The 26,144-nt window shown below is 55.8% G+C and overlaps 1 protein-coding gene across 1 annotated transcript; it reads right to left on the bottom strand.

Annotated features, from left to right (window-relative positions):
* Positions 1-384: 384 nt before the first annotated feature.
* Positions 385-24,383, bottom strand: EHD3 (EH domain containing 3). The gene is made up of 6 exons (XM_021697504.1): positions 24,148-24,383; positions 15,189-15,365; positions 12,306-12,403; positions 4,559-4,971; positions 3,742-3,906; positions 385-1,283 (listed from the first exon to the last, which is right to left on the bottom strand). Exons 1-6 carry the CDS (start codon positions 24,372-24,374, stop codon positions 756-758), a joined length of 1,608 nt encoding a protein of 535 aa, XP_021553179.1. The 5' UTR covers positions 24,375-24,383; the 3' UTR covers positions 385-755.
* Positions 24,384-26,144: the final 1,761 nt, after the last annotated feature.

Here is a 26,144-nt window from a genome sequence, read left to right as displayed (position 1 = left end):
ACATGACCCTCACAAAATCTGTGGAATAAAGCCACTTGGACTGGCTTTGAGTTGAGAATTTCGGGCAATTTCTTTGCCTTCTTCCCTGCTAATTTGTTCTCTTTTCTCTCCGGGTCTGGGATTCTTTGACATGAAGTAGGGGTAGGGTTCAAGGACTGGTCTGCGCTGGCAGATGGAGTCTGAGCCTGGGGAAGCACAGAGCTCAGGGCCATGTCTCTTCAAGTCCGGGACCCGGCCAAGGATGCTTCCTTCTACAGCCCCCCACCCCTGCCCCCTGCAGCAGCCCCTTCCCTCGCATCTCTCAGCCCTGGAGCACTGCTTCCCATGGGGAAGCCAAAGAGGGGGAGACAGCACTGAAAACAATGCAGTGCCGATTAAGCGAGAAGCCTTTTCCCTCTGCTCTGAGCCTAGGAATGTGGAGGCGGGTGGGCCACCCATGGACGAGCGAACTGCCTCTGTGGGAGAAGGCAGGTCTCCGGGTGGTGGGAGATGGGAAGGAAAGAAGCATGGAGATCTGGGCTTGAACCTGGGGCCCTGGGAGCGCTCCTCTGCTTCTACCAATACCGAGAACTTGGAGATGTGTCCAAAGACCAGACTGGAAGAATGGGGGACCCTGCGCCTCTCAGCTGCAGTGCAGTTCTCAAGATCTGCGTGTGCGAGTGTGTGCATGTGTGCGTGTGTGTGTGTGTGTGTATGTGCGTCTCCTCCTCTCCCATCTCCTCGAACCCCTGCCTGCCCTGAACCTCCTCTGTCCATCACTCAGCCACTTTCCTCTTCGATGGGGGCAGCAGGTGGGCGGGCAGCTCATTGGGCAGCTCGTGCCCCTCCAGCTTGACCTTGATGAGGTGGTTGGCCAGTGCGAACTCCTCGTCATCCAGCATGCCGTCCTTGTCAATGTCAGCCAGCTTCCAGATCTTGCCCAGCACGCTGTTGGGCAGCTTGGAACGCACCATCTCCTTCTTGGCATTGGCACCTGTGATCTTGCCGTCCACTGGCGACAGGGTGTAGAAGATCTCGTCGTACATGGGCTTGTCCCTGGCCACCACCCACTCGGCGTCATCAATGCCCTCCCCAGCACCCTCCCCGTAGCCATGCCCGAAGGGGCCATGCAGGGTGCCCTCGAACGCTCCGCCCTTCACCATCTGGACGGGCCGCTGCGTCTCCTCCTGCCGCACCAGCACCATGAGCTGGGCAATGTCGTGGGCCAGCATGTCATCCACCACCTCCAGCAGCTTGCTTTTCAGGGGCTGGAATTTGCTAAAGTCCTGGGCCTGCAGCTGGTCCTGGGGAGAGGGAGAGAAAAGAAAGTGGGGGTAGAAGACCAGGGAAGGAGAGCCTTCCCCTTGCTGGGGACGCTGCCTTCTGTGAATGCTGGAATGTTCCCAGCTCTGGAGGCTAAAAAGCCGATCACAAAATAATGAAATACTGGAAGATGTGAGAGAGGAGGAGAAAAAAAGGCACACTGGCTCTGGGTGGAATTTTGCAGGAGAGAACAGGTGCAGGGGCTGGGGAAGAAAAGGAAATTGAACAAATACTGGTTTGCTCCATTTATCTGGATTCCCTTTAATGTTCTAGAAAATAATTAAATGTCTCTTTAGCTAGTTTTGGCTACTGAAGGGTGGTTCCTGAATGCTTTGTTCTCTGAGACCAGGGCTTGTGCGTTTCTCTGCTTTATCCAGGGTGGTTCCTGGGCACAGGAGAAGCCTCAGGGTCAAGCACATCGAGTTCGCTGCAGAAAAATTCAGAAAACACCCACAGCTGAATTTCAAGAGTGAGTGTTAGCTTCTGCATTTCTCACCTCCCTTCCAAGGCAGGGCTGATCCTGGGAGGGGAGTGGGGGCTGGAGGGTGGGGGTGTGCAGGGCAGGAGCAGAAAAGCCCTTCCTCCTGCCCTCCGGGCATAACCTCCCAAGGTCCCAGCCCGTCCACAGCTAGGTGTGTTTGGTGGGCTCCCAAACAGGCATCCTAATGTCTTCCAGGGGGCGCGGTGAGTAACCCCATCACCCCACACATGCCCCGCCAGGACGGCCATTTACGTGACTGGTTCAGCGTCCCTAACAACAGATCCTAACGTGGGACTGGCAAACAGATGAGAAGGTGAAATCATTTATGATGCGAAAGGATTCCTCACATTAGAAATGGGGTCGGATGGGCCCTTTCTTTTTTTTTTTTTACTTTTATTATTTTGGGGTTTTTTTTAATGTTTTTATTTATTTATTCATGAGAGTCAGAGAGAGAGAGAGAGACAGAGGCAGAGGGAGAAGCAGACTCCCCGCCTAGCAGGGAGCCTGATGTGGGACTCGATCCCAGGACCCTGGGATCATGACCTGAGCCGAAGGCAGACGCTTAACCATCTGAGCCACCCAGGCGCCCTGGATGGGCCCTTTCAAATGTTATCTTCTCAAATGCTGGCTTGCAGATCATGACACTCTTAACAGGAAGAGAGGCTAAAAGTGGGAAATACTGTAAACCACAGCTGAGGGGCAAACCTGAATTATGTTCAAGTGATTCTGAAATCAGTAACTGGCTCCTGGTAAGTGGTTACGGGAATCAATGGATACATGGACAAATGTGTACTTTGAATGCCTATTTGTTTTCTCTTTCTTTTAGCACATAGGAAACTAAAAAGGGCTATTTGCAAGTACACTGACGTTCTGAACCCCCAGTCTTACACTGAGAAACAAGTTCCCAAGCCCAAGATCAAAATCAGCAGCAGGAGCACAAATAATATTACTACTACATCTGTTGCTATTCTTAAAAAATTCCCTACTTCTTAGAAACTTTTTCTTTTTAAATAATTATAGAACCATGAGATGTTGCAAAGATTGTGCACACAGGTAGGTCCCTGGTGTTCATCAGTCAGCTTCCCCCAGGGGTGACGTCTTACCTAACTGGACGCTGCATTTTAAGAGCATAGTCCGTGCCAGGCTCTGTGCTAAGCACCTTGCAAACATTATCGCATGGATGCTCATAACATCTATAAAGCTGGGTGCTTCTGGAGCCTCAGACTACAGAAGAAGAGACAGAGGTTCAGAGAGGATCTAGTTAGTATGGTGTGGTGGTTTTCTGCTTGGACTGTGGGGACAGCCGGGAGGCTCTTCTACTAGCAGCCTGTGTGAACACCACTCTCAGAAAACTGCCAGCAATTAATTACAAAGGTTAATTACCTTTGTAAACCTCAGTTTGCTCATCTGTAAAAGGAGGATGAAAAGGTCTCCCTCAGAGGACTGCTTTGGGGAATAACATGAGAAACCAGGCGTTACGGCCCCTGGCCCAAGACAGAGGCCCATGGTGTATCCCTAAGATGACAAGCTCCTGTGCAGACTTCTGCTTCTCTGTGGCTTGTGTCCCAGATTGCTCCCAAGTGGGAGCTCAGGAGTAGACGTAAGCACTTGAGGGTCTGGAGACCCTCCCGTTTAACATGGCCTCCTGGGGACTCCAAGCCTGTGGTGGCCATGATGGGGGAGAGGTCCTACACTGGAGGTATCAGGCCCCAAACATCATGGATGCCCCTGTCTCACTGGGAGCACTGGGGCTTTGTGTTCTCCCCGGGCCCAGATATGACACCTGCTGGGATACCGGCCGTCCAGCAGGGAGGGCAGACCTGGGGCCATCTCCTTGCCTTCGAATTCTGGGTCAGCTTCTATCTGGGGCAGCCAAGACTGGCCTTCTCCATTGTCAGGCCGCTCGGCCAGCTCGCATGACATTGTCCCTTGCCCTGGAACCCCAGAGCCCCAGTTACCTGCATCCTCTTCAGGTTGGGAAAGTCCCCAGGGGAGATCTGGTGCTCCCGCTCGATGCGGCCATAAATCTCAGCCAGGTTGTTCACCAGCTCCTTCTTCTTATTCTCTTTTCCGAACACCGATGGCATCTCCTTCTTCAGGGAGCTGATGATGTACGCGTGAACCTGACACACAGGGGCAGAGAGAAAACTTCGGATCCATTCCTTCCCTCCAGGGTGTGGCTCTCACCCATCTCTTCCCACGAATCCCTCCTGCTGTTACTTCTGCAGTCATTCCTATTTCACCCCCTCGCCCTCGCTTGTCGCTTCCAGCAGGGAGTTGTTTTCCTAGATCACAAGGGAAGAGCGAGATTACAGGGAGGTTAAGGTAAAAGGCAGTACTAGGGATGGTAATACTGCTGATGGGGTTGGTGAGGAGGAAGATGACGACGACAGCTAACATTTCCAGAGCACTCTGAGGATGCCAGGCACTGTGATGGAGGCTGCTCCTTTCCTTATTTTACTCTGTCCTCCCACCCTTTCATTGTAGAGCCATGGAGACAGGCACAGAGAGACCTCCCAGGGCCGGGATCCACAGTTCGAGAACGGTGGAAGAGGGCTCCAACCTGGCCACCTGACACCAGGGCCTGTGACCATAACCACCAGGCTATCCTGCCCCCAGCTGCCCGAGTGGGCACAGCTCGTGCCCACAAAGCAGGGGCTTGAGGACGTTGTCAGGCAGGCAGGCGATGGCTCAGGGTTGCGGGTGGCGGCCCCCCACTCTCGCAGCTGACCCTCCCACCCCCAACCTGCACATCTCCCGGGGGGACAGCCTCACCTTGGCCAGCCTGGCTCTCTTGATGAGGTCGTTGAGTTTGCGCAGGGCAGCATTTCGGGGCAGACTCTGAATATCTCTGAACAGGTCCTGCTCCTCGGCCTCGAAGAGCTTCCGGTTGTCGGGGATGAGAAGGGGGTGGGACCAGAAGGAGCCGATGTAGACCCGGATCACCTCCGGGGTGTTCACAATCTTGCCCAGGGACCACATGAGGGCGCCGTACACCCGCATCAGCTGCTGCGTCTCGATCTGGTCCGCCTTGTTCAGCACCACCCGCATCTTGTCCTCGTGGTTCTTGAGGGCCTTGATGACCTCAGAGAACTCGTCAGAGATGTCCAGCTTGTGGGCATCGAAGAGCAGGATGATGCGGTCCACCCGCTCTGCGAACCACTCCAGGACAGCCGCGAAGTCGTACCCTGTGGCAGAGGGACGGTCAGGAGCGAGGGGGGGCTCGGGGCACAGGGAGGGGTTCGGGCAGAGGCAGCCAGGCGCCGTGCACAGAACACGGTCTTGGGAGTCAGAGCTGGGTTCCAATCCCTGCGCCTCCACACGCTTGCTATTTGACCTTGAACATGTTACTCAGTATCTCTGAGCCAGTGGTCCCTCACCTATAGATGGGCACACTAATAGCGCCTAATTCATGGAATTCTAAGGACCAGATACACTCGGAGCCCAGCACGTAGTTGCTGTTAACATCGTTGTTCCCATGCAGTCTTCTTCTTCAGGCGGAGGGGCCCTCACCATTCAGGGACGGGGCTCAGCAAAGTGCTTCAGGGCCAGGCTGTGCCCAGCAACGAGGTAGGGGCTGAGTCAGTGCCACCGAGAGACTGTGGCACCGTGACTCAGCCAAGACCACCCTGCTTATAGGAGGCAGCCACTGGAGCACGGTACCCAGCTCTCCAACCCCAAGTTCAATGCTTGCTCCGGCTGGCAAGATGTTCACTCCCACAGCCCCCTGTGAGATAGGCAGGGTGAGGAGTGCCACTCCCACTTTCCGGAGGAGGAAACAGCTTCAGAGATGAGGTGACAGTCAAATGGCCACTGAGGGGCAGGGGCCAGGACTGGATGGGGCCACCTGGGCCCTGGGCTCCCTGCAGGCCGGAGGGCAGCTGTCTTGCACCTGGCCACCTCCCTGCCTCCCTGCCCTGTCCTGCCCTCCCCTCGGCCCAGGCCCAGCTAGCCTCTCCCAGAGTCCAGGAGGCCTGTGCCTTCCTGCTTCAGGTGAGCCTGCTGCCTGCACCCCCTTCCCTGCTCCCCTCTGCCCCTCCCTCCCAGGCCTGGCTATTTTACTCTTCCCTTCAGCCCAGCCAGGTGGAGGGCTGCTCTCACCTCCCAAAGGCAGTCCCTCAGAGCTGTGGGCACGAGTGGGGCCAGAGGGCTCAGAGACCCAGGACAACCCGATCCCCTTGCCCCAAGCCCCACCCTGGGAAGCAGGCCACAGCTTCGCTACTCTGGAGCCCAGACCCAGCAGGCCTGCCCTCCTCGGTAGCTGGGGAGGGCAGCAGGGCTCATTCCTCAGTCTGGCGTGACAGGACTGTGGCTGTGGTGTGCAGGCCACCGGTGGGGCGGCCCCGAGAGCATGCTTCTGCCCCTGTAAGCAGCCCAGAGCAGCCCGTCCTAACCGGCTGGGCGGCCGGAGCCTGGCACTTTACCAACAAGGAAGGGGAGGCTCAGAGAGTGCACATGGCTGTGTGGCGGGAGGGGGCAGAATCAGGATCAGAGCTCATGTCCCCCCCATCCCGAGTCAGGCCCTCTTACCACCCTTCCACGGGCTCAGGAAAGCAAAAAGGCCAGAGAAGCTGTGGAGAAAAGAGGCTCCCCCCAACCCCAACTCTCTCCACTCCCTGATGGCACCAGCCATGCAAGAAGGGGCTCAGCCGCCAAGGCTTGAGGGGGAGTGGGGGCAATTCGGGGTGGGAGGGGCAAAAGCAGCACCGCCCCTGCCCTTTCCTGTCCCCTTGCCTGGGGGAGGTGCCCCTCGGTGTACTCAGGATGTGCTCTGAAGTGGTCACCTGAGGAGCACTGGCCTGGGAAGCCCACTTTGGGTTTCTGGTCGGCCGTTAACTAGCTGTGTGTTCTTGGGCAAATAGCCTTCTGTCTCTGGTCCTTGGTCTCTTTGCCTGTCAAAGCAGGGGCGTTGGACTGGAAGATCTCTGAGCTTCTCTTCTCCCTGCTTCTAAGACTAGAGGTGGAGGGCGGAAAGCACAGCAGGATGGAAGTTGGGGACACACAAGGAAGCCATTGCAGGACAGGGAGAAAGGAGGCTGGGGGTGGGCCTCTGTCTTCACCTTGGGGTGCCTGTGTGAAGTCTGCTCTGGGGACTGAGGACAGGCGGACAATTCTGGGAAGATTTTCGGGGATTTTATAAGCCCAGAGGCCTCCCATTCACCTTCCCGCTTTTGTGAATTCTGCGTGCTCTGACAGGTGCTACCCAATCACGAAATTAGCAGCGCCAGGCGCCTTCCCCCCAGGTTTGGCTGTGAGGACCCTGAGGATCGAGCAGTGAGGGCGTGGCCTTTCTGTGGAGCTCAGCCTCCTGCGCCCAGCTGTTCAGAACCTAGCATCCTCCAGGACAGGTCACTGTCTTGGGACTGGGCTTATGCACAACCAGGAATGGGAGCATCTGAAAGGCACGAGCTGGAAAAGGGCATGGGACTAGGTCTCTCATTTACTCTCTGTGTGGCCTTAGCAAATCTGAACCTTGGTTTTCTCAGCTGTCAAATGGGGAGAATAATACCTGACCAACAAGGGGTCAGTGGTAGAGCCCATGGCAATAGGGTCTAAGAGTAGAGGGAGGGCTTGGATCAGTCTGGAGGCTCTGCCCTAACTTCCAGGGTGCCAGGCCCCCTTCCCTGACATGGTCTCCGGAATGGCTCTGAGACCCCCCAGCAGGAGCTCCTGAGCACCTGCAGCAGCGCAAGGGCCCATGACATATGAACTCGTAGCTGGAGGGAGACTCAAACCCTAAGAGAATGAGCGGCGAAGCTGGCCGTCCCGGAATCCCTGGGCTGATGGGTAGCCAGTCTGCTAGCGCCCAGAGATCTGATCTGCAGGCATCAGGCCCAGAGACCAGGCAGACTGCAGGATCTGAGGCTCTCCCCACTAACCCCCAGGGTCCAGAGGACGGGAAAGAAAGCATTTCTAAGTAATGCCAGGCAGGAGGAAATCAATGAGACAAGCACAATAAGCAAGGCAACTCCTCAATCACCCACGGGCTTCCTGCAGTCTGCAGTGAAATACAAGGGAGCTGACAGCATATTTCTTTGTATGTTCAGCCACACCATCCATTTGAGCCTCCTAAGTGTCCGCCTGCCAGGAGGTACACGGGGCACACACATCTTACAGGGCAGGGAGGGGACAGAGAGCTTCGGGGCTGGCCAAGCTCACATGGGCGGGACTGGAACCCAGGCCCTTGCCTCCTGTCCACCCTCCCTTCTTAGACAGAGCCACGTGTGAGGCTGGAGCTCAGAGGACTGAGCGCATGAAAGGTCCCAGTTCGTCCCCAAAGATCTCTTTTGAGATTTAAAGACATCTTAGCAAAAGAGAAATAAGAGTGCTTCAATTTTCAAAATGTGGGAAGGATTCAGATGACAAGGAGGAATAGATGTCACAATGTGTGCCTCCTAGAGGTAACCTTGAAAGCGGCCGGGCAGACTCCGCACAGGCCTCCGAGGACCACGAGGCTGCCGGCGAGCCCTTGTGACGGGTGTCAGGACTCGGCTGCTCGGCCCCGCGCGATGCCCACTCCAGAGCCACATGTGGGCAGTGTAACTCTGGGGCCCAGACGTCCCTAAGTGTGGGCCCTGCTCCGGTCAGAGTCCAAGGACGGGCCAGGGACATGAGGCTGTAAGGACGAGCCCAGACCCTCCGAGGTCCCCCCAGGGGAACTGCAGATGAGAGTCTGCCCCCTTTCCACTCCCTGCGCTCTTCCTGGGCAGGAGATGATAATATGCTCAAAAGCCGCTACACTGGGAATCAGGAGACCTGAGTTCCCATTCCGGCTTTTTGGCCTGGGCATGGGTTTTACCTGCTGTGGCCCCGCTGAGCTCACCTGTACAGGAAGGGGTCCCCTTGGAGGGATGTGAGCTCCATGCCCAAGGGGTGGCTTTTCTAGGTGGGGCCTGTGGGGATTTCCAGCTGAGAAGGAGCCAGGAAATGTGGTTCCCAAGTGTGAGGACACTCAGGCTTCCGGAGCCCTCCCACTTCGGCTGCATCCTTGCTTCTTCCCAGTAATGAGGCCGGGGCTGGGCACATCCTGCCACTTCCAGGAACTGGCTCCCTGCCCCTCTGCTGCCCGTCCCAGTGCATCTTTATCCAGAGACATGTGCTGGCCTGGGACCTCCTGGACTCAGGTTCCCGGATGTCCCCTGCTTCCTCTCTCCCCCTAACCCGCCCTCCCCCCAGGCCTGGGCAGAGAGGCCACACCCTGAGAAAGGACCACACTAGCTCTAGCCCAGGGCTGGAGGGCTCCTTCCCATGAAGCCTGAGGCCTGGGGAGCCCTCGGGAACAGCTCACTTTCCAGCATGTGGCACCCTGGGCCCACCAGGCCAGAGACAGCTCTGTGCAGATTTGATAATGCGGCCCCTTTTTGCTGGTGACACAGCACTATACCTGGTGTGAAGCTCAGTGGATGGAGCGTGGGCTGGATTTCAGGCTCTACGCGCCTCTCCGCCTGGTGATCCTGTGCAGTGCCCAGTCTGCCGGACTCCCCATGGGGCCCCGTCCTGTCCTGAGCTGGCTGGGGGGGGGGGGGGGGGGGGGGAAGGAGCACCATATCTGTGGTGCAGCCAAACCCAGAGCTTGGAGGGCCCCAGGCAAGAAGCCATACGGACAGCGTTTGCTTCCGTGCACTCGCTTGTGTGTGTGTGGTGGGGTCGGAGGGGGTGTGGGTGTGTGTAGATGAGAAGGTATACATGTGTGTAGGCAGAAACTGGAACTGCTAGGTCCTATGGCTGATTGTGAGCAAGGATGGGAGAGGCTCTGCACACTGGAAACTTTCCTGATATCTGAGGGTGTCCGATGCCCTCCCATTCCTAGGCTCCTTGGAGTGCGGAGGGCAGCACTGCCCCAGGCTGGCGATACGGTGCCAGTGCCCAGCTCCCCGCTCTGGTTTTCATCACAGGCGGCTTTTGTCAGCAGCTGCATTTATAGTACGAACTCAGGAAGGCAGAGAACAAACTGGCTTATGCAACCATTCATGGGGCCATCACTTCTAGAGGTCAGTGTGGGGTAGGAAGGGATAGGAAGGACAGGCAAGAAAACCAAGCAACCAACTTTGCCAAGGGCAGCCCCCGAGGTCCAAAGATGAAAGCAGGAGAGAACATACAAGAATAGGAAAAGAATGGAACGGCACAGGAGCTGAGGAGGGCAGATGTCCCTGGAAGCAGGGCTGCCACATACAGCTGCACAGGCCGTGCACTGTACAACCGCAAGGGAGGCCATTCACATAGATCACCCCGGCAGTGTTTAACAGGCAGCCCTGGCTGGCAGATAATGGGGAAAGAAGGGAGCTCACTGTGATCCAGGCCCAGAGCTGATGTCTGTGTTTTCATTACCATCTGTAAACCTCACGAGGTCATGTGATGGGTGTCATTAACCCTTGTCACACAAGGGGACACAGGCTCAGGGAGAAAATGTGACCTGTTAGGACCCATCCTAGTTCTAAAATACCCTAGAGGCCGGAGTCCTCTCTGGACCCACTTGTCAGGCTGCATGGCCTTGCATGATGTGACCCCCACCCCCGGCTCCTTCCTGACCCCCAGGCGGTTCAGACTGAGAAGCTGTAGCTCTCCTGAGCCTTCCTTGAGGAGACCCAGGCAGCCAGTGTGAAACAGTGAAGCTCCTTCAGGCCTAAACTCAGGGGAACCCCCGATGAAACTGGGGTGGCGGCGGGGACGGTCTGGTAAGGAGGGAGGCAGTGTTTAGGGAAACACATAGAAGCCAGACAGAGAGCCGCCCAAGCCTCCTCTCCACAGGGCTCGGACCGAGCACCGCGGGGCTCACGAAGGCCTGGAGGAGAGCGCAGGCGAGCCTCTCTTCCCAGGGCCATGGGTTCTAGGTCTTCAGACAAGCTCCTCCTCAGCCCCTGCACTGCCAGACAGCCCAGAGGTAGGGAGCCTGAGCCCAGGCTCCCCAGACTCCCTCCATCGATATCTGCTGATTACATGGTGTGGTAATATGGGCCCCTCCTGCCTGGCTGCCTTTGTTCCCCCCCTTGTCCCAGGTGTCACCTCCTCAGTGAAATGGGGAGGCGGGGGAGGCAGGGCTTTCCTACTGGGGCCTCGGCCCGGCCCTCGGCCCTCCTGCTGCTGAATGAGGTCCTGAGGCACCAGCTCTGTCTTTGCTGCAGGACAGACGAGGGTCTTCAGGCCCTGGAGCGGGCTGCAGACCTGAGGGCCTCTCCCGCTGTCTTCCCCATCTACCCGCTGCCAGACCTGGCTGCGCCCACTCACACGGCCATGGTGGCCCCCACAGGGCTGAGCTCGGTACACAAGGAGGCACATGGGCCTCCTTGGCACAGCCATGGGGGCACTGGCCTGTCACCCGCGAGGCAGTGGGCTTTCCTCCCTGGGGCCCAGGAGCCTGGGATTCAGCAGGTGCCGGCCCATGCGGGTCATGCCCTTGGAGGAGGGGGCTTCCGGGCCCCATCACGCTGGCCCAGACATGCCGCAGGACAGATCTGGGCTGGCTGCAGAGCACAGCAGGCCAAGGCCCATGCGGGAGGGCAGTAGACAGTCACCTAAGGCCACTGCCCAGAGAAGCCTGCCAGTCCCAAGCCCTTCGTTCCCGGAGGCTGCCTTCTGCATGCAGACTTGGCTCCAGCCCAGCTCTTAGCTCCAGGACTGGGGCGGGAGCGGCTTCCCTGCTTTGCTTGCTGGAGACACAGAAAGGGCAGGGGGCTACCCAGGGCACACGGCAGGTGTGGCAGGAGAGGCTGGGGTGGGTGGCCAGGAGCCGACGTGAGTTTTGGACAGCATCATCGAGCATTCTAGAGCTAGAAAAGACCAGTGATGATGATCTGTTTACTCAGGTTTGCTGAGCACTCGCTATGTGCCCAGCAGAGCTTGCTGTGTACCTGTATTTAATCCTCAAACAACCCTAGAAGGTAGATAGAATCAATTCCCTCTATTTTACGGGTGCATAACTGAAGTAAAGAACCCTGCCCGAGCTCGCTCAGCTAGGACGTGGCAGAGGCAGGCTTAGCTCGCTGGCCGTCTGGCATGCGTGTTCTGTCTCCTTGCTGCCGTGCCCAGTGACCTCCCGGTGAGCAGTCGCCCCATATCTGTCCGGGGTGAACAGTTTTCAAAGTGCTGTTACATACCCAGCTCCCTACTCTCCCACCCCAGAGCGTGCTCCCATCCTCACGTTCCCGGGCTGAAGCTCTCTGCAGGCATTCGCCCTCCCTGCAGACGGCAAGCTCCCCAGGCCGGGGACTATGGGAACTTCAGAAGCAAACCAGGGTCTGGCCCACAGTCGTGCCTCTTGCAGAATGAATAAACCCAATGAAGTAAGCCAGATGTTGATGTCTCCTTTTACAGATGAGAAGACTGAGGCGAGCTATCTCCTAAGCGAGGCCTGAACTGTCCTCTGCCCCCTGCCTAGGATCGTTCCACATAGCACACGAAGCAGTACCAGTTCATCAAGGTACAGCAAGGACTGGGGGTCTATCTCATAGGCTGGAAGCAAGGGAACATACCAGAAAGAACATAGCACAGGGCCAGAGCCAATCCTAGCCGGTGCCTCGCTTACCTCGGCTGATCCTCTGCTTCTCCCCAGAGAGGATGCCCGGAGTGTCGATGACGCTGATGCTCTCCAGCACGGGATTGGGCAGCTGGGCACACACGAACCTGCATGGGGCGACAGCAAGCCTGCGCTGTCCTCTCATTGGCTCTCACGCACCCTCTCACGTCCCAGCCCTGGGGCGGAGGTGCAGAAGCCTGGCTGCCTTCTCATGCAGACTCCCAGGCTCCGGGCCAGACTCAGCCCCAGCACTAGGCCCAGGAGCTGTATTTTGAGGAAGCTCCCTGGGTGATCCCGAGACAGCTGCAGTCCTCCACTTGTGAACCCCTGCTGTCAGGGACCCTAACATGTCCAAACCTCAATCTCCACCCCCAAGGAGCACAGCCTCATGGGGAGAGGAGGTGTGGCCTGGGCAACCACAGTATGGGGTGAAATGGGGCCAGTGGTCTGAGGGAGGTCAGGGGAAGGGCTCGGGAAATCCACGGTGGAGAGATGGCTTCCAGGCATGGCTTCCTGGAGGAGGCACGGGAGCTGGCCTTCATGAATGGCTCGTGCCACCTAGGAACATTTATTTGGGCTTCCAGATGCCCTGCTATCAAGATAGCGGTCAAGCCTTGTTAAAGGAAATATTTCTAGGATTGCATCCTGAAGTCTCAAAATACAAATTGGTAAACCTAACTTAGGTCCTTCTTACTTCAAGCCTTCTCTCTTAGATGCCAGTTTTGGTGGAAACTCATAAGGTGTCTTATTCTCTCCGGTACACTGGGCCCCGCTGCCCAGTGAGGTGGCAGCAGAGATGCAGGGGAGGGGAGCAGGCCAGAGATGCAAGGAAGAGGGAATCAGGGGAGGCTGCCCACAGGAGGCTGGAGTGGCAAGGGTGGGGCTGGGTAGGGAGGCGGAGGCCCCTCCAGCCTCCTCACGAGGGCCTTGAGAGATTCGGATTTTATACTGAGGGCAACAGAAACCCATTTATGCTGAGGAACATTTTAAGCAAAAGAGTGACTCAGTCAGATAGGATGGTTGTCAGCAAGCCCGGTTCGGTTCATCAAGTATGTGTGGAGGGCTTGCCCTGTGCCTGGCGCTGGACTAGGTTATGGGGTGGGAAAGTCCATGACAAAGCCCCTGTCCTATTGAGGCCCATGGCTTCCATTATTCCCAAGGCCCAGCCTCATTCTGGTCCTTAGGCTCTACGGCCCATTCAAGTAGTCTACGAAAAATTCCTCATTTTGCTGAAGCTGGCGTGACCTGGGTTTTGGACACTTGCTGACCAGGTGGTCAGGTGCATGGGGCTGGTGTCTGGGGCAGGGGCTGTGGCGGAGGCTTCCCCCAGGCTGAGCTCCTGGAGTAACAGGGGCAGGGGGCTGAGGGTGGGCCCCACTGAGGGGGACACCAGGGCACGGGAGCCAGAGAGAAAGGGGACAGAGCAGACTGGAGAGGGCCTGGCCAGGGAGGCAGGAGGAGGGCCAGGGAGCTGAGAGGGAATAGGGGTCAAGAGGGACTGATAGCCAAGAGAGGCGGGGTAAGGAAAGGGAGGGAAGTGTCCACAGCCCCTGATCACTGAGAGGTCAGGGTGACCTTCCCATGGGTGCTGTGATGGGGAAACAGGGAGAAGTGAGGAGGTGAAGTCTGGAAACTTGGCTGTGAAGGGAAGTGAGAATGGGGAAGAGCTGGTAGGGTCCGCTCAGCTCCTGTGCCTCTGGAGAAAAGCTCAAGCCTCATAGCGCCCTGTCTTCTGGTCCCAGGGCTCCTGCAGCAAGCCGTATTCTTTCCTTCCTCTCTGCTTGTTGGTTTTTTTCCCCCCACTTTTCTCTACATAAAATGTCCTTTTCCCCTACCCTTTCAGCATCATTTCACTCATCATTGAACACCCACGTCCAATGCCAACTTTTCCACAGAGGCTTCATCAGTCTTCTTGCCTTGGAGAAGGATATTTCTCTTACCCTATTTCACAGATGGGAGAAGTGAGGCACAAAGACATTAGATAATCTAAGATCCATGGTGCTCTTTGGTAGGACTTTGACCCAGGACCGTCTGAGGCAGAGCCCATCGCCCTTGCTTTCACTCTAAATACCTCCTATTAGAGACAGTAGGTCACACTGTTTAGGTGCAATGCGCACGCAAACTTGTGGCGTGCATCTGTAGCAGCAGGTGATCGGGGTCAGCATGCGTCCTGGTGAGGCAGAAGAATGACGGGAAGGCAGGGTCAGCTTGCCACGCACCCCCTACAGCTTTCATTCCTCAAACGGACCCAACGACCCTGGTGTCTGCAGGCTTACACTTGTCCCAGGGGAGGAGAGGTGACCTGTCCAAGTCACACGGTGAGTTTAGTAGGAGAGGCAATACTCACACTCAGCACTCCCGCCTTCAGCCCCGGGTTCCTTCCATCCAGTAAAGACAATGTCCAGGAACAGAGAGGAACCTTCCTCTACCTCCTTCCAGTTGGATGCAAATCCCCTCTGTAGTACAGTTGACCCCCGAACAATAAGGGGTGAGGGGCGTCCATCCCCCCAACCTACACCGCACAGTGGAAAATTCACATGTAAATGGACCCACGCAGTTCACATCCGTGTTGTTCAACGGTCAACTGGATACAAGAGAGCTGGTACCGACACAGTACAGCCCTCTCTGCTTTTATTGGGGGGAGGTGCAGATTAGGGGGATGTGATTTAACTGGTGTATCCTTCCCAGCTCACGATCAGGAGGAATTAGCCCAGATTCCTACATCCCTAATCAGTGGTGACTGACTCAGTTACATTCCCAGCAAGAAAGGGACAATCAAGAGACAGTGGTTATGGAGAAGGCACTGAGGCTCCCAAGACACCGTCCCTTCCTTCTCAAACTGCAAGAAGAAGAGAAGAGAATGCTTAGGATGAGTGTTTTCGGAGCACGCACCTGTTCAAGAAGGCATTGCCAAAGGCGTTCAGCTTCCTGAAAGGCTTCTTAGGATCCACCACCAGCGCGTTCCCAGGGATGATCCCCTCCACCTGTCCGTGCATCACAGCGATGAAGGAGTCAGTGGTCGGCTCGGGCCCAATCCTCATGCCGGGGAAGTCCTGTTCCAGGAGGTACCTGGCGGAAGGGACACAGCCATCAGGCAGGGGTTCCGTTCGCAGAGCAAAGCTGGACCTCTGCCACGGGCAGGTGGTGATGCGAGTCACGGCAGAGGGCAGGTGAACAGCAATGACATTTCATGGCAGGGACAGATTTCCACGGATGGGGAATCCAAAGACCTCTGTGGAGGAAGTGGGATATTAGCTGAATTTAAAATATCTAACCTGTGCTTCTTGGTTTTTATCTTTTTCCCTCCCCGAAATCAGTAATTGGGGCGGGGCAGGGAGAACCAGGATTTGGATTCAGCAACAAGCACGGGTTGAGACTGAATCCTGCAGAGTACAGTGGACTTTACAACGAAGGTCCCTTGCTCAAGTACCTACACAAAGTCAAGGTCAGAATGAGACCATCCATAGACTCTGATGGCTTTCCATAGGTCCGTATTTCTTTATCTGGTTAGTCAGTCATTTAATATAAAATATAAAAACACCTCCCACATCATACAGTGTGAAGGGCCCACTGTGAAAAGTCGGTCTCCATCCCACCTAAGACTGTTGGTCTCGCCCTCTAGCGTCAGGACTAGGCTGTGGCTGGAGGTGGCAGGTGTCTCTTTCTGCTCTTCTCCAGGTCTGGGAAGGGAGAGCCCAAGGCCCCTGCTCCTCTCCACAGCCCCTTTTAGAAGTCAAGAGCAAACATGGTGAGCCCAAGAATGAAGAGAAGGAAGGTGGAAGCCTCCTGGACCAGTGGTCCTCAGCCCTGGTGGTGCATTCGAGCTACCGTCCAGCTCCAGCTAATGGTGCCCAGGCCCCACCCCCAAGGTCCTGCTCTGCTGGCTCGGGGGAGAGGGGGGACGCCTGGCCACTGGTCCTTTCTAGGAACTCCCTTGTTGATTCTAAGATGCAGCCCGGGTTGACAACCTGCTCTAGACCAACCTTCCCATTTCACTGATACAACCACTGACACTCAGTAGCATTTCCACCTGCCAGACATCACACTGGTCACTAGGAGAACATTATCTTCTTCGAGTTTCACATCGGCCCTACAGGCAGGTACTGAGGGAACTGAGGCTTAGTAGGGTTATGTGGCTGTCTCCAAGTTAAACAGCCAGTACCCAGGAGGTCACCCCTGGCCGCACTGGAGGGTTTTCAGTTGCCCTGGGAAGCCCCTCATCTTCCTCCAAGACGGCCCAAGAATCCAGGTGTGAGGGCAGGATCTTCTCCTATCAGAGGACCATTTTGAGAGCTGGCCCTTGGGTTGTGATGAGAATAAATGACAACAGGTGCACACTTGGACAGCATGTCTGGCTTTCTCAAACACACCTTCTTCAGGGCCTCAGTGGCGAGGCAGGGAATCTCAGCAGCCCGGGGCCAGCGACCTGTTTCTCTAACCATGAGGGATATGCCCTTCAGAAGGGAAACTCGCCCCCTTCCTCCATGACATGGGAGATTACAGTTCTGATTTATTAAGCACCTGCGATGTGCCAGACGCCGTTCTAGACTTTCCAGGGATTATCTCATTTCATCTTCATATCTCGGATGTGAGCACTATGATTCTTTTCATCAAATGGGTCTAATAAGAAAACCCACCTCATGGGGCGTTCCGAGGGTCATGTCAGCTACAGAACTTAAGCACTTCAACTACCGGCGCCGAGATTCCCAGTCATTGTGAAAAGGAGGAGACAGAGGGCAAACAATGTGCCCCAGGATATGCAGTCAGTGAAGAGCAGAGCTAGGATTTGAACCTCAGCACTCGGACTTGAGAATTCATGCTCCTGACCACTACATGCACAGTCTCCTTTCCTGCCTTAGGTCCCTGGACCAGGAAACGGGAAAGGGCTGAGCCCCACAGGGGACCAGAAGGAGGAGTGGGACAGGAAGGCCTCAGAGGAGGAGTATGGTTTGGCAGGAGGCTGGCCAGGGGCCAGGCCTTGGGGGAAAGTTAGGCTTCGGTGCCCACAAACGCAGGAATGTATTCACCTCCATAAACACCCACCGCTGGGGTTCACAGCTCAGTCTCCACGAGTGGGATGCGGCACCCAGAAGTGGTTGCTATGGGTGACCAGAGCAGGTCCAGGCCCACTGGCTCTCCAAGGCCCTTCTTGGAACCTGAAGCTGCCTTATGAGAGTCACGGCTCTGCCCGGGAAGCCCCATGCATTCTTGCCTGTGATGGTGGGGGGAGGGGAGGCACCTGTCCCGCGTGTGCTTGGGTGAGAAGCCTTAGCAGGGCCCTCCCAGCAGAGCGTGTGGCGGTTGTGAGTCTGAGCCTGGAGCAGGGTGCTGGATGTCATCAAAGGCCCCGGGGACAGCTGACACACAGACGGGTGGAAAGAAACAGGCTCGAGACACACAGGAACGCCCAGCCTGCAGAGGGCCAAATGCTGTGACGAAGTATCTTCCGGACATGGGCGCCTCAGATTCCAGCCCCAGGAGAGATGCGGTGTACCAGCCGATGAAAAAAGGGTGACGCTTCCCAGCACAACAGGGGCCACTTCCCAGGATGTTCCAGAGCCACAGCCTCAGGCGGCCAAGCAAGGGCCTGGCGGCTGGGCCTGCTGTCCTGCTCTCTCAGCTAAACCCACGTGACCCCCAATTTGCTGACCACACATGGGCCTGGAGAAACACAGAATCCAGTGAAGCCACCAGCAGGTCCGGGGACACAGTCGGGCTGGGCAGAGAACCCAGAGCTGGGTAAATTCTCAGGGACATTTGGGTAGGGCTTGCAGCACCGAGTGCCCCCTTAACAAAGCCACCACTGTGTCCAGAAAGGAAAAAGCTATTGAGGGATCTCATGGCTGCTTCTCCATGGGCAGTGATACAGATTCCCTCTGTTCCAGGCGAAAGCATTCCCACAGCAGTGTAAAAAAAGAAAAGTTAATTCAAGCCTGGGTGGGAGTGGCTGAGATGGGGCCACACAAGAATACAGAGGGACGGGCAGGCCGAGCACCAGTGGTGTGGCAGGTGTCCTTCAGGGACCTTCCCCCGAATGCCCTCACTTCATCGGCCCCGGAAGTGCCGTGGGATGGCGGCCTTACTCCGTGCTGCAGGTGAGCGAACTGAGAGAGAGGCGGCCCCCCTCTGGGGCCAAAGAACAATATTCAGAGGGGCTAGGAGTGGAAAAGATTTTGGTACAGCTCCCCCGCCGCCCCCTGGCCATCCAATGCAAAATTAATAAATACTACACTGTAATAGAGGTGCCAGGAAGTCCCACGCAATTCTGATTTTTCCCATGAGGACAATTTTTCTTCACATCTTTTTAAAGCAAATTATTTTCTAGCATTTCCCTCATTTTTTGTGTGTGTCCTGCTTGGCTGGCAATCTAGGCATGTGGCCTGCTTTACTGGTGACCTAAGCATCCAGGGTAAAGGCAGGGAGCCAAGAATCTTAACCCAGTCTGCCTCCAAAGTATCCATGTCCACAACAGCTGGGCCAGACCTCGGGCTGTGGCTCTTACTTTGTGTATCTTTAGACTCTAAATGCACAGGTCACTTTCTGCTCTGTGTTACAGGTATTTGTGTTGTATACCTGTATCTTTGGTCTCTCCAAGCCTTGGGTTCTTAGCTTTGAAACAGGGTCAAAACAGTAATACTGGGGCGTCTGGGTGGCTCAGTCGGTTGAGTGTCTGACTCTTGATTTTGGCTCAGGTCATGATCTCAGGGTCTTGGGATTGAGCCCATGTTGAGCTCCCTGCTCAGTGGGGAATCTGCTTGAGATTCCTTCACCGTCTCCCTCGGCCCCTCCCCCTGCTCCTGCACATGCGTGCTCTCTCTCTCTCTCTCTCTCTCTCAAATAAAATCTTAAAAACAAAAACAGTAATACTCTGTTGGGTAATACTTGTTTCAGGAGGTTTTAGGGACACCGGAAAGCACCTCATAATCACAAAGTGACATAGGAGATGGGAGACTCTTGATGGCCATGCTGCGGGCTGAATCAGCTCTGCCATGGGACAAAGTGACCTCAGCACAGAGGAGCCCCGTGGCCCACTAGGCTCCCTTTCTTGTGCCCACCCTGTGACAGGCCGCCCGCCCAGTCCATGACCGACCCAGCACCGCCCACAGTCCCCTTCCCCACTCCTCTTCAGCCCTTGGAGGTAGAGGCAAGATCCTCCACTCCCTCACTTCCCTCCCCTTTCCCTCCCCCAACTGTGGGTGGAGCTGGACAAGAGCTCCCCCCAGCCTCCTGAGGGCCAGCCTCTAAGCCTCTGCTTAGAGAATCAGCTAGAAAGAGGAGAGTGAAGGATAAAGCCCCAAGCGCGGTGTCTGCAAGGTAATTGGTGCTACATTGGTTCTTTCCCTTCCTAATCGGGAGAGAGACCCTACAAGGTGGTTGCTGCTAGTCTCACGTCAGAGATGAGGAGGCTGGCGTGTGGACAGGTTAGGCCTTCCTAACGAGGTCTCTTGGCCAGTACTGGAGGGCCTGGATTCAGCTAAGCCAGGCTGTGTTCTTTCCATGGCCTTACCCCACTGTCAATGGGAATGGGATGGAGGCCTTTCTCCGGAGGTCCCCTCCTGCCAGTAAATGCTTCTCCTGATGACCTCTAGACACCGGAAGTTCAAGGCAGATCTGAAGCCAGACCTGAGGCAGGTGGACTCATTCCTCTGGCCTAGGGCTGTCTGCTCCCTTGAGTAACACTCAGGTCTTGTAAGAGGTGGGCAGAGTCCCACCCACCCCCACTTAGGGACCAGGAGAACACAGCCCCGACAGAAGGGCGTCCACTGACCACAGTGGGAGGACAGGAGTGAGATGTTGCAGGGACTGTGGCTGGCAGGACAGACCCGGCAGAGGTCAGGGGGTCTACCTGGAACGGTGGCCCCTTTCCCTAGTCCTTTGGCTTTCTGGAGGATCATCTTTCACATGCTGAGATGCTGTAAAGCCAGGGATGAGGCCTGGGCAGTGGGGACGTCGGGGTTGTGAGGAAAGATGGCATAACCCAGCTAAATGCTGAGTCACCTTCGTGGGAGGACGCAGAGAGCTCCCTGAGAAGTGTGGGAGGTCCAAGGGCCCAATGAGGAGCCCCCCCACCTCAGCCCGTGCTCATACTTGAGAGTCTGGGTCCCATTGTAGAAGGGCCTCAGGTCCTCACGACCAGCCCAGACCTCCCTGTAGAGGCCCAGGCAGCTTCGCTCTGGCAGCCTCAGGCCGCACACTCCATCCCCTGGTCCTCTACTTGAGCTCTGCGGCGGCCGGGCCTCCCTCCCAGCCCACCAGAGCGCTTGGGCCAGCCCCGGGCTCTGGGACCGCCCGCCATGCACCTTGGTGACCACGGGGCCACGTGTGCAAGGGAGCGGGGAGGGGGTGGTGGGAGGCTGCGGGCCAGGGAGAGGAAGAATGAAGGGGGGCACACAGCAGAGGCTGAGGAGGGCTGCCAGGGCTAGAGGGACACAGAGCTACTGTACCCGAAGAGGCAGTCTGTGTGGAGGCAGCAGCCAGCAGGCCAATTTATTGTTTAGTGTTATTACTCTGAGTTGCCGGGCCTCAGGCCAGGGAAGTTATTTCAGGCAGAGATCAGAGCACATTAATTAGTTATTACCCCACTGGGGGTAATAAGGGACATTAGAATGTCCCTTTCTGCATGTTCTTCCTGAGACGAGAAATAGATGCCGTGGTAAGTACCTATAACTGAAAGTGGATGGGCAGTCGGGAGGCAAAGGGCCAAGGGCCAGGAAATGAAGAGGCAGGTCTTTGTTTCCGAGGGAAACGTCCCTCACAGGTTTAGTCCAGGGACAGTAGTTGTTGCGAATCACTGTGCTCAAAGCAAGCAGCAGGGGCGGGAGAGGGCAGGGGGCACTCTGGGCTACCCCAAGGGGGAGCCTTCTTCGCTCTGGGGAAGGGGTGTTGCATCAACTCACTCTCTTGGAAAGCAACTCAGAAATAGGATTCTTAACATCCAAATTAAAAAGCAGAAAAATTTAAAAACACAATGAAACGGTACAACCTTTGGCCCAGTGATTTCACTTCTGGGAATCTCTGAGAAAACAGTCCAATGTGTGGAAAAATATGCATAGAGGTATTCAGAGTGATTCTGCAATAGCAAAAAATTAGAGATAACCTAAAGCATCCAAAACAAGTGGGCTGGTTAATGAATAATTGCATACACATACAGCGAAATATCATGCGGCTCTTAAAAATAATGCTTACCAAGATTTTTAAAGTTACAGGAAAAAATGCTCCTTTTCTAAGTGAAATAAATTAGCACACAGAATTACATTACGGCATGATCTCAATTGTGTTATAAAATAGCTAAAAACACTGGAAAGATAGATATATAAATATCTATATCTATCTATATACATGATATTTAAAATGGTTTCCCCTGAGTCATGGGCTTTTGGGTGATTTTTTTTTTCTTCCTCCTCAAATTTATTCTTGTCTACATTTTCCAGTGGGAGGAAAAATAGCTGTTTAGTGGGTTTAATGAAAAGGAGGAATATATGTAATTTGGTTTTGGAGGACTTCCCCATGCTCCAACCCCTCCTACCCTGCTAGTGGACTCTCCCTCGAGGGGGGGATGGCTTTTGATGCTGGAGCTAAATTCAGTTACTACATGAGTGGGGAGGGAGAACCCTTGTACTTGGAGGATAAGAAAGCAAGGGATCTGCCTCTCCCGGCCTTCCTGTCTCCCTCAGATAAGGAAAAATCTATGGCAACTCGACTCTGCCACTCCCTTCGACCCAGTTAACAGCCAGCATGACTCAGGCAAAGCCAGGAGAGTGTCTCAGGCGAGAGGTACTTAAGTCTGCCTCTCCAGGATCCTGCCTCCCGGAGTCACTCGCCTTTCCCCATCTTCCCTCCCATTCTGTAAACATTTCCTGGGAGCCTCCAGGAGCTTCCACCCCAGGCGAGGCCCCCAGGGAGCTAAGGCACAGTTGTAAGATCTGGTGCTACCGGAAGGAGAAGCTCTACATCATGTCCTGGGAGTTATAACCCAGGTGTGTCCAGAGGGCTAGGGAGGGCTGCTGCAAGGGCAATGAGCCATCTGTGAATGGCCTGCGCTTCCCGTGGGGCACAAACCAGGCCAGCTGGAGGACAGGGATTACAAAGGAAACCTGGTACAGAACCTAGGGAGCTCCGGAAGTGCCTTTGGCAGCAAAGGCTGCTTCATGAACCAAGGGAAATGGATTCGATCAGGGGTTCTCGCTCTGAGATTCTATGTCAATTTGTGCATTTTTGTGTACATGGATGTGCATTTTCCTAAAGATAGGGCCACAGCTTTCGACAGATTTTCAAAGGATATGTTAACCTTTTAAAAAGTTAAGAAAGCAATGGATCAGATCCATTGCTAAGAGCCCTTGTCTTTCTAACAACATAAGATATCCAAAGCCGGTAGCTTCCCACCCCCCACCCCCGGAACCTAACTTCTTTAGAAATTACTCAGCCCCTCAAAGCCGCTGAGCCCAAAGCTGTCCACCCCACAAAGGCAACGCCGATCTGGTGTTCTGTTCAGACATGACGTGTTAGCATGGTGCAAGCCCTGCTCCCAGAATGCTTGGGTACAAGCTTGGTGTCAGAGAAAATTAGTATCTAGAAAATTAGTAACCAGACTGTTAACTTTTCTGCTCTCCTTGCGGAACAAAGCACAGTGCTTTGCATGTTGCAGGTGCTCAGCTAACTGGAATGGAAACAAGATTTGATCTGAATGGAAACAAGAGCACCCTGCTTTGAAACCTCCTGCAGGAGATGAGCACCACTGATGTTGGGGGCCGCTGCCCCCGTGGCCACACTACAGGAGTCTGACTCAACAGAGGGCCACAAAGCACCTGCAACAGCTTGGCAATGACTGTAAATGAGGCCAAAGGAAACCGCCTGGCCTTGGGGGTTGTGTGGATTGAGGACTGGAGAGAGGCCTGTCCTGGAAAGATAGGAAAGATGGTCGTCACTCTGGTGGACAATGTACAGACCTCTCTGAGTGCAGGGTGGACAAGCTGACTCCTTGAGTTTCCCTCTGGCCCTAGGATTCTGTAATTCAAGGGAATAGATGACTCACTCTCAGCGCCACGGGCATTTAGCCAAGCATCTCCTCCCATGCATCTCAGCATCCCAGGTGGGCCTCCTACTCAGTTACACGGCTTTGGACGGTCACTTAACCCCTCTACACCCGCCAAGTCAAAGGGCTGGATGAGACCCACCCACCCATGTCCCTTGCACCTCTAAAAGACGTTAATGTTACTACTGAGCCATTAAGATCAAACAAGGGAAAAGAAAAAAACATTATGCTTCTGACACTGCTTCTGTCCAGTCTCCAAGAGATCTATGTAGGAACTCTGCTCGGAGAAGGAAACTGATAAAAAGAAGGACCAGTGGCACTGCCCCAGCAGGGGCCACAGAGTCCCCAGCCCACCTCCTCAGCTGCAAAACCCCCACGTGAGTGGCTGAGCCCTTAAGAAGGCAAGGGAGGTGGTCCTGGCCATGAAGGGCTTGCCCCTAAAAAGTGAGGGTGTGAGGCACCCCCAACCAGCATAAGGTGCTCTTGTGACCAGGAGTTTTCTCACTGGGCCTCCTGGGCCTCAGTTTCATCATCCACAAAATGGGGAGAATACGGATGGCCCTGAACTTCTTCAAGCCGACCTCTGGAGCCAAGGGCTAAGTCCAGCAGCGAGGCACTAGGTAGGAAGGGGTGGGGGACCAGCAGTGAAATGAGGGGTGGGGGGAGGTAAGCTTTGGACGCACACACAGCAGAATGTCTTCAGCGCCCTCCACGGAAGGCTTCCCGCTTGTCCCCAGGCAGGAGGGGCCCCCGGGAGTGAACGGAGGCCGTAGGCGCTGGGCGGCGGGGTGGGCTGCCAGGGCCCCGGGGCCGGCTCACCTGATGAAGGTGGTCTTCCCAGTGGAGTACTGGCCCACCAGCAGGACCATGGGCTTGTTGTCGAAATCGGCATCCTCCAGGGCAGGCGAGTGAAACTCGTGGAAGCGGTAATGCTCTTCCAGGGGCAGCAGCTTGGTCTTGTAGAGTTTCTTGAGCCCCTCGCTCACCGTCTGGAAGACCTCGGGGTCCTTCCGCCGGCGGTCATCGGAGCCCAGCCAGCTGAACATCGCGGCCGCCGCTCGCCCCCCGCGCGCAGCCCCGCGGCCGGCGCCCTTGGCTCCCGGGGGTTAGAGGCCGCGCAGGGCCGGCCCGCCGCTCCGAGCCGCGCCGCCGCCTCACGCGAGCGCCGGGCTCGGCCGCACCATGGCCGGGCGCGCGGCGCGGGGAGGGGGAGCGGTCCCTGGGGCGGCGGGAACGCACCCGGCCCGAGCTCCTGGGGCCCAGCCCAGCGCCAGCTGCCAGCAGCGGCCAAGGCGGGGTGGGGAGGAGAAATAATCAGAGCGGGGCAGAAGGGCTGCGATCTCGGAAATTAAAGTCAAACCTGCAAAGAAACTGCCAGATGCCGGGGTGCGATGCCGGGTCCCCGACCTGCCCCTCCTCTCCCCCGACCTCTCCAGCCCTGGCCCCGGTGCGGCGAGCGGATGCTGCGGCTCGGCTCCTGCGCGCCCGGCCGGCTCAGGAGGGGCGGCGGCGTGGCCCAGCCCGCGGACAGCTCAGCAGCCGCAGCCGCAGCCCGCAGCCCCAGGCGCCGGTTTAAATGCCAGCCGTGCAGGAAGCGGGCTCGCGGAGGAAGTCCCCGAGTACTGGCAAGGCCAGCCGGGCCCGGCGCCGAGAAGCTGAGCAGGGCGCCGCCATGTGTGTGGGCAGGCGCTCCGCGCGGGGGACCGGCGACCGCAGCCTGGGAAGGGAGGGATGCTGAGTCCTGTGGGAACGCTCCGGTATTTCGGTCCGGGCCTCTGGAGGTTTGATTTGGGAACAGCGCCCTCTCAGGGACAGCTGTGAAGACAGAGCTGACCCGCTCCACCCTCTCCTTGCTTTTGAATAGCCTAGCCTTTCCTTTAGTTACCGAGGCCAATGCCTTAGGAAGACAGGTACTCTAGCATCTGGGAACATTTTCCTTGGGGCGTGGAAAGAAGAATCCGATATCAGGTTACACAAAATGACCACAACTGTCAATACCCCAACTTTTTGCTAGATCTAGGGTGAAGTCAAAACCATTCCCATTCATTCGTTCATTCATTTGTCCATTCCTTCCAGTAAAACAAAACAAAACAAGCAAAACTCCCACAGGTGGTGAGTGGGTCTTATGGGGCAGACACAATTATGGTGACTGTGGATACACAGTTAATCACAAAGATGAGCGCACACAGACTCTCCCTCGCAGGAGCTCCTTTCGGGGTGAGCTGTAAGGAGGAGCCATGAGCAGAGGGCCATGGGTGCGCAGGGGGAGGAGGCATTCTTTTTGTCTGTGTGATCTGAGGAAGGCTTCCCAGAAAGCATGACCATGTCCTGGATCCTAAATGATGACTCCTCAGAGAAGCAGAGAAGACATCCCAGACCGTGTACAGGGCTTTGCAAAGACTTGGGAAGATGGAAGAAGTCAGAGTAAACAGTTTCTATATCTAGAGTATAGGAGGGTGGAAGGGAGTGAGCGAGGCCAGTGCAAAAGGCTTTGCTTGCCAGAGCAGGAATCATATAGGAAATAGGGACCCAATAGTACTGCTTAACTGTTAACATTAACTAAGCGCTCAGAATGTGAAAGGGGCTGGGCTAAGCTCTCATCGAGCATGTTCCATTCACCCTTCATGGCAGCTCTGAGGCAGAACATATTCTTTCCAGGGCTGCACCAAGGACAACAGGGTGGTAAGTGTTGGCCACGTTAGGCAAAAGGGGTGGCATTGTCTGTAGGGAATTTAAACACAATAATAAAACCAACTCAAAGTCAATCTGCTTTATATTAGCACCATTCTAAACCATGCCAGTGATAAACTCCTCCC

The sequence above is a fragment of the Neomonachus schauinslandi genome, chromosome 10, assembly GCF_002201575.2.
Source record: "Neomonachus schauinslandi chromosome 10, ASM220157v2, whole genome shotgun sequence".
Taxonomy (NCBI): Eukaryota; Metazoa; Chordata; class Mammalia; order Carnivora; family Phocidae; genus Neomonachus; species Neomonachus schauinslandi.
Note: the sequence above shows the minus strand (reverse complement) of the source record. Positions and strands in the feature narration are given on the sequence as shown.

Bases quoted from the DNA above. Each gene is read 5' to 3' on its own strand.
- EHD3 (XM_021697504.1), bottom strand. From the start codon at position 24,374: ATGTTCAGCTGGCTGGGCTCCGATGACCGCCGGCGGAAGGACCCCGAG. The intron at 12,404-15,188 runs GTGCGTGCTCCG...CGCCCCATGCAG, and splicing joins GGCAATGCCTTCTTGAACAG to GTTCGTGTGTGCCCAGCTGC. The intron at 3,907-4,558 runs GTGAGGCTGTCC...CCTGTGTGTCAG, and splicing joins AGAGAGCCAGGCTGGCCAAG to GTTCACGCGTACATCATCAG.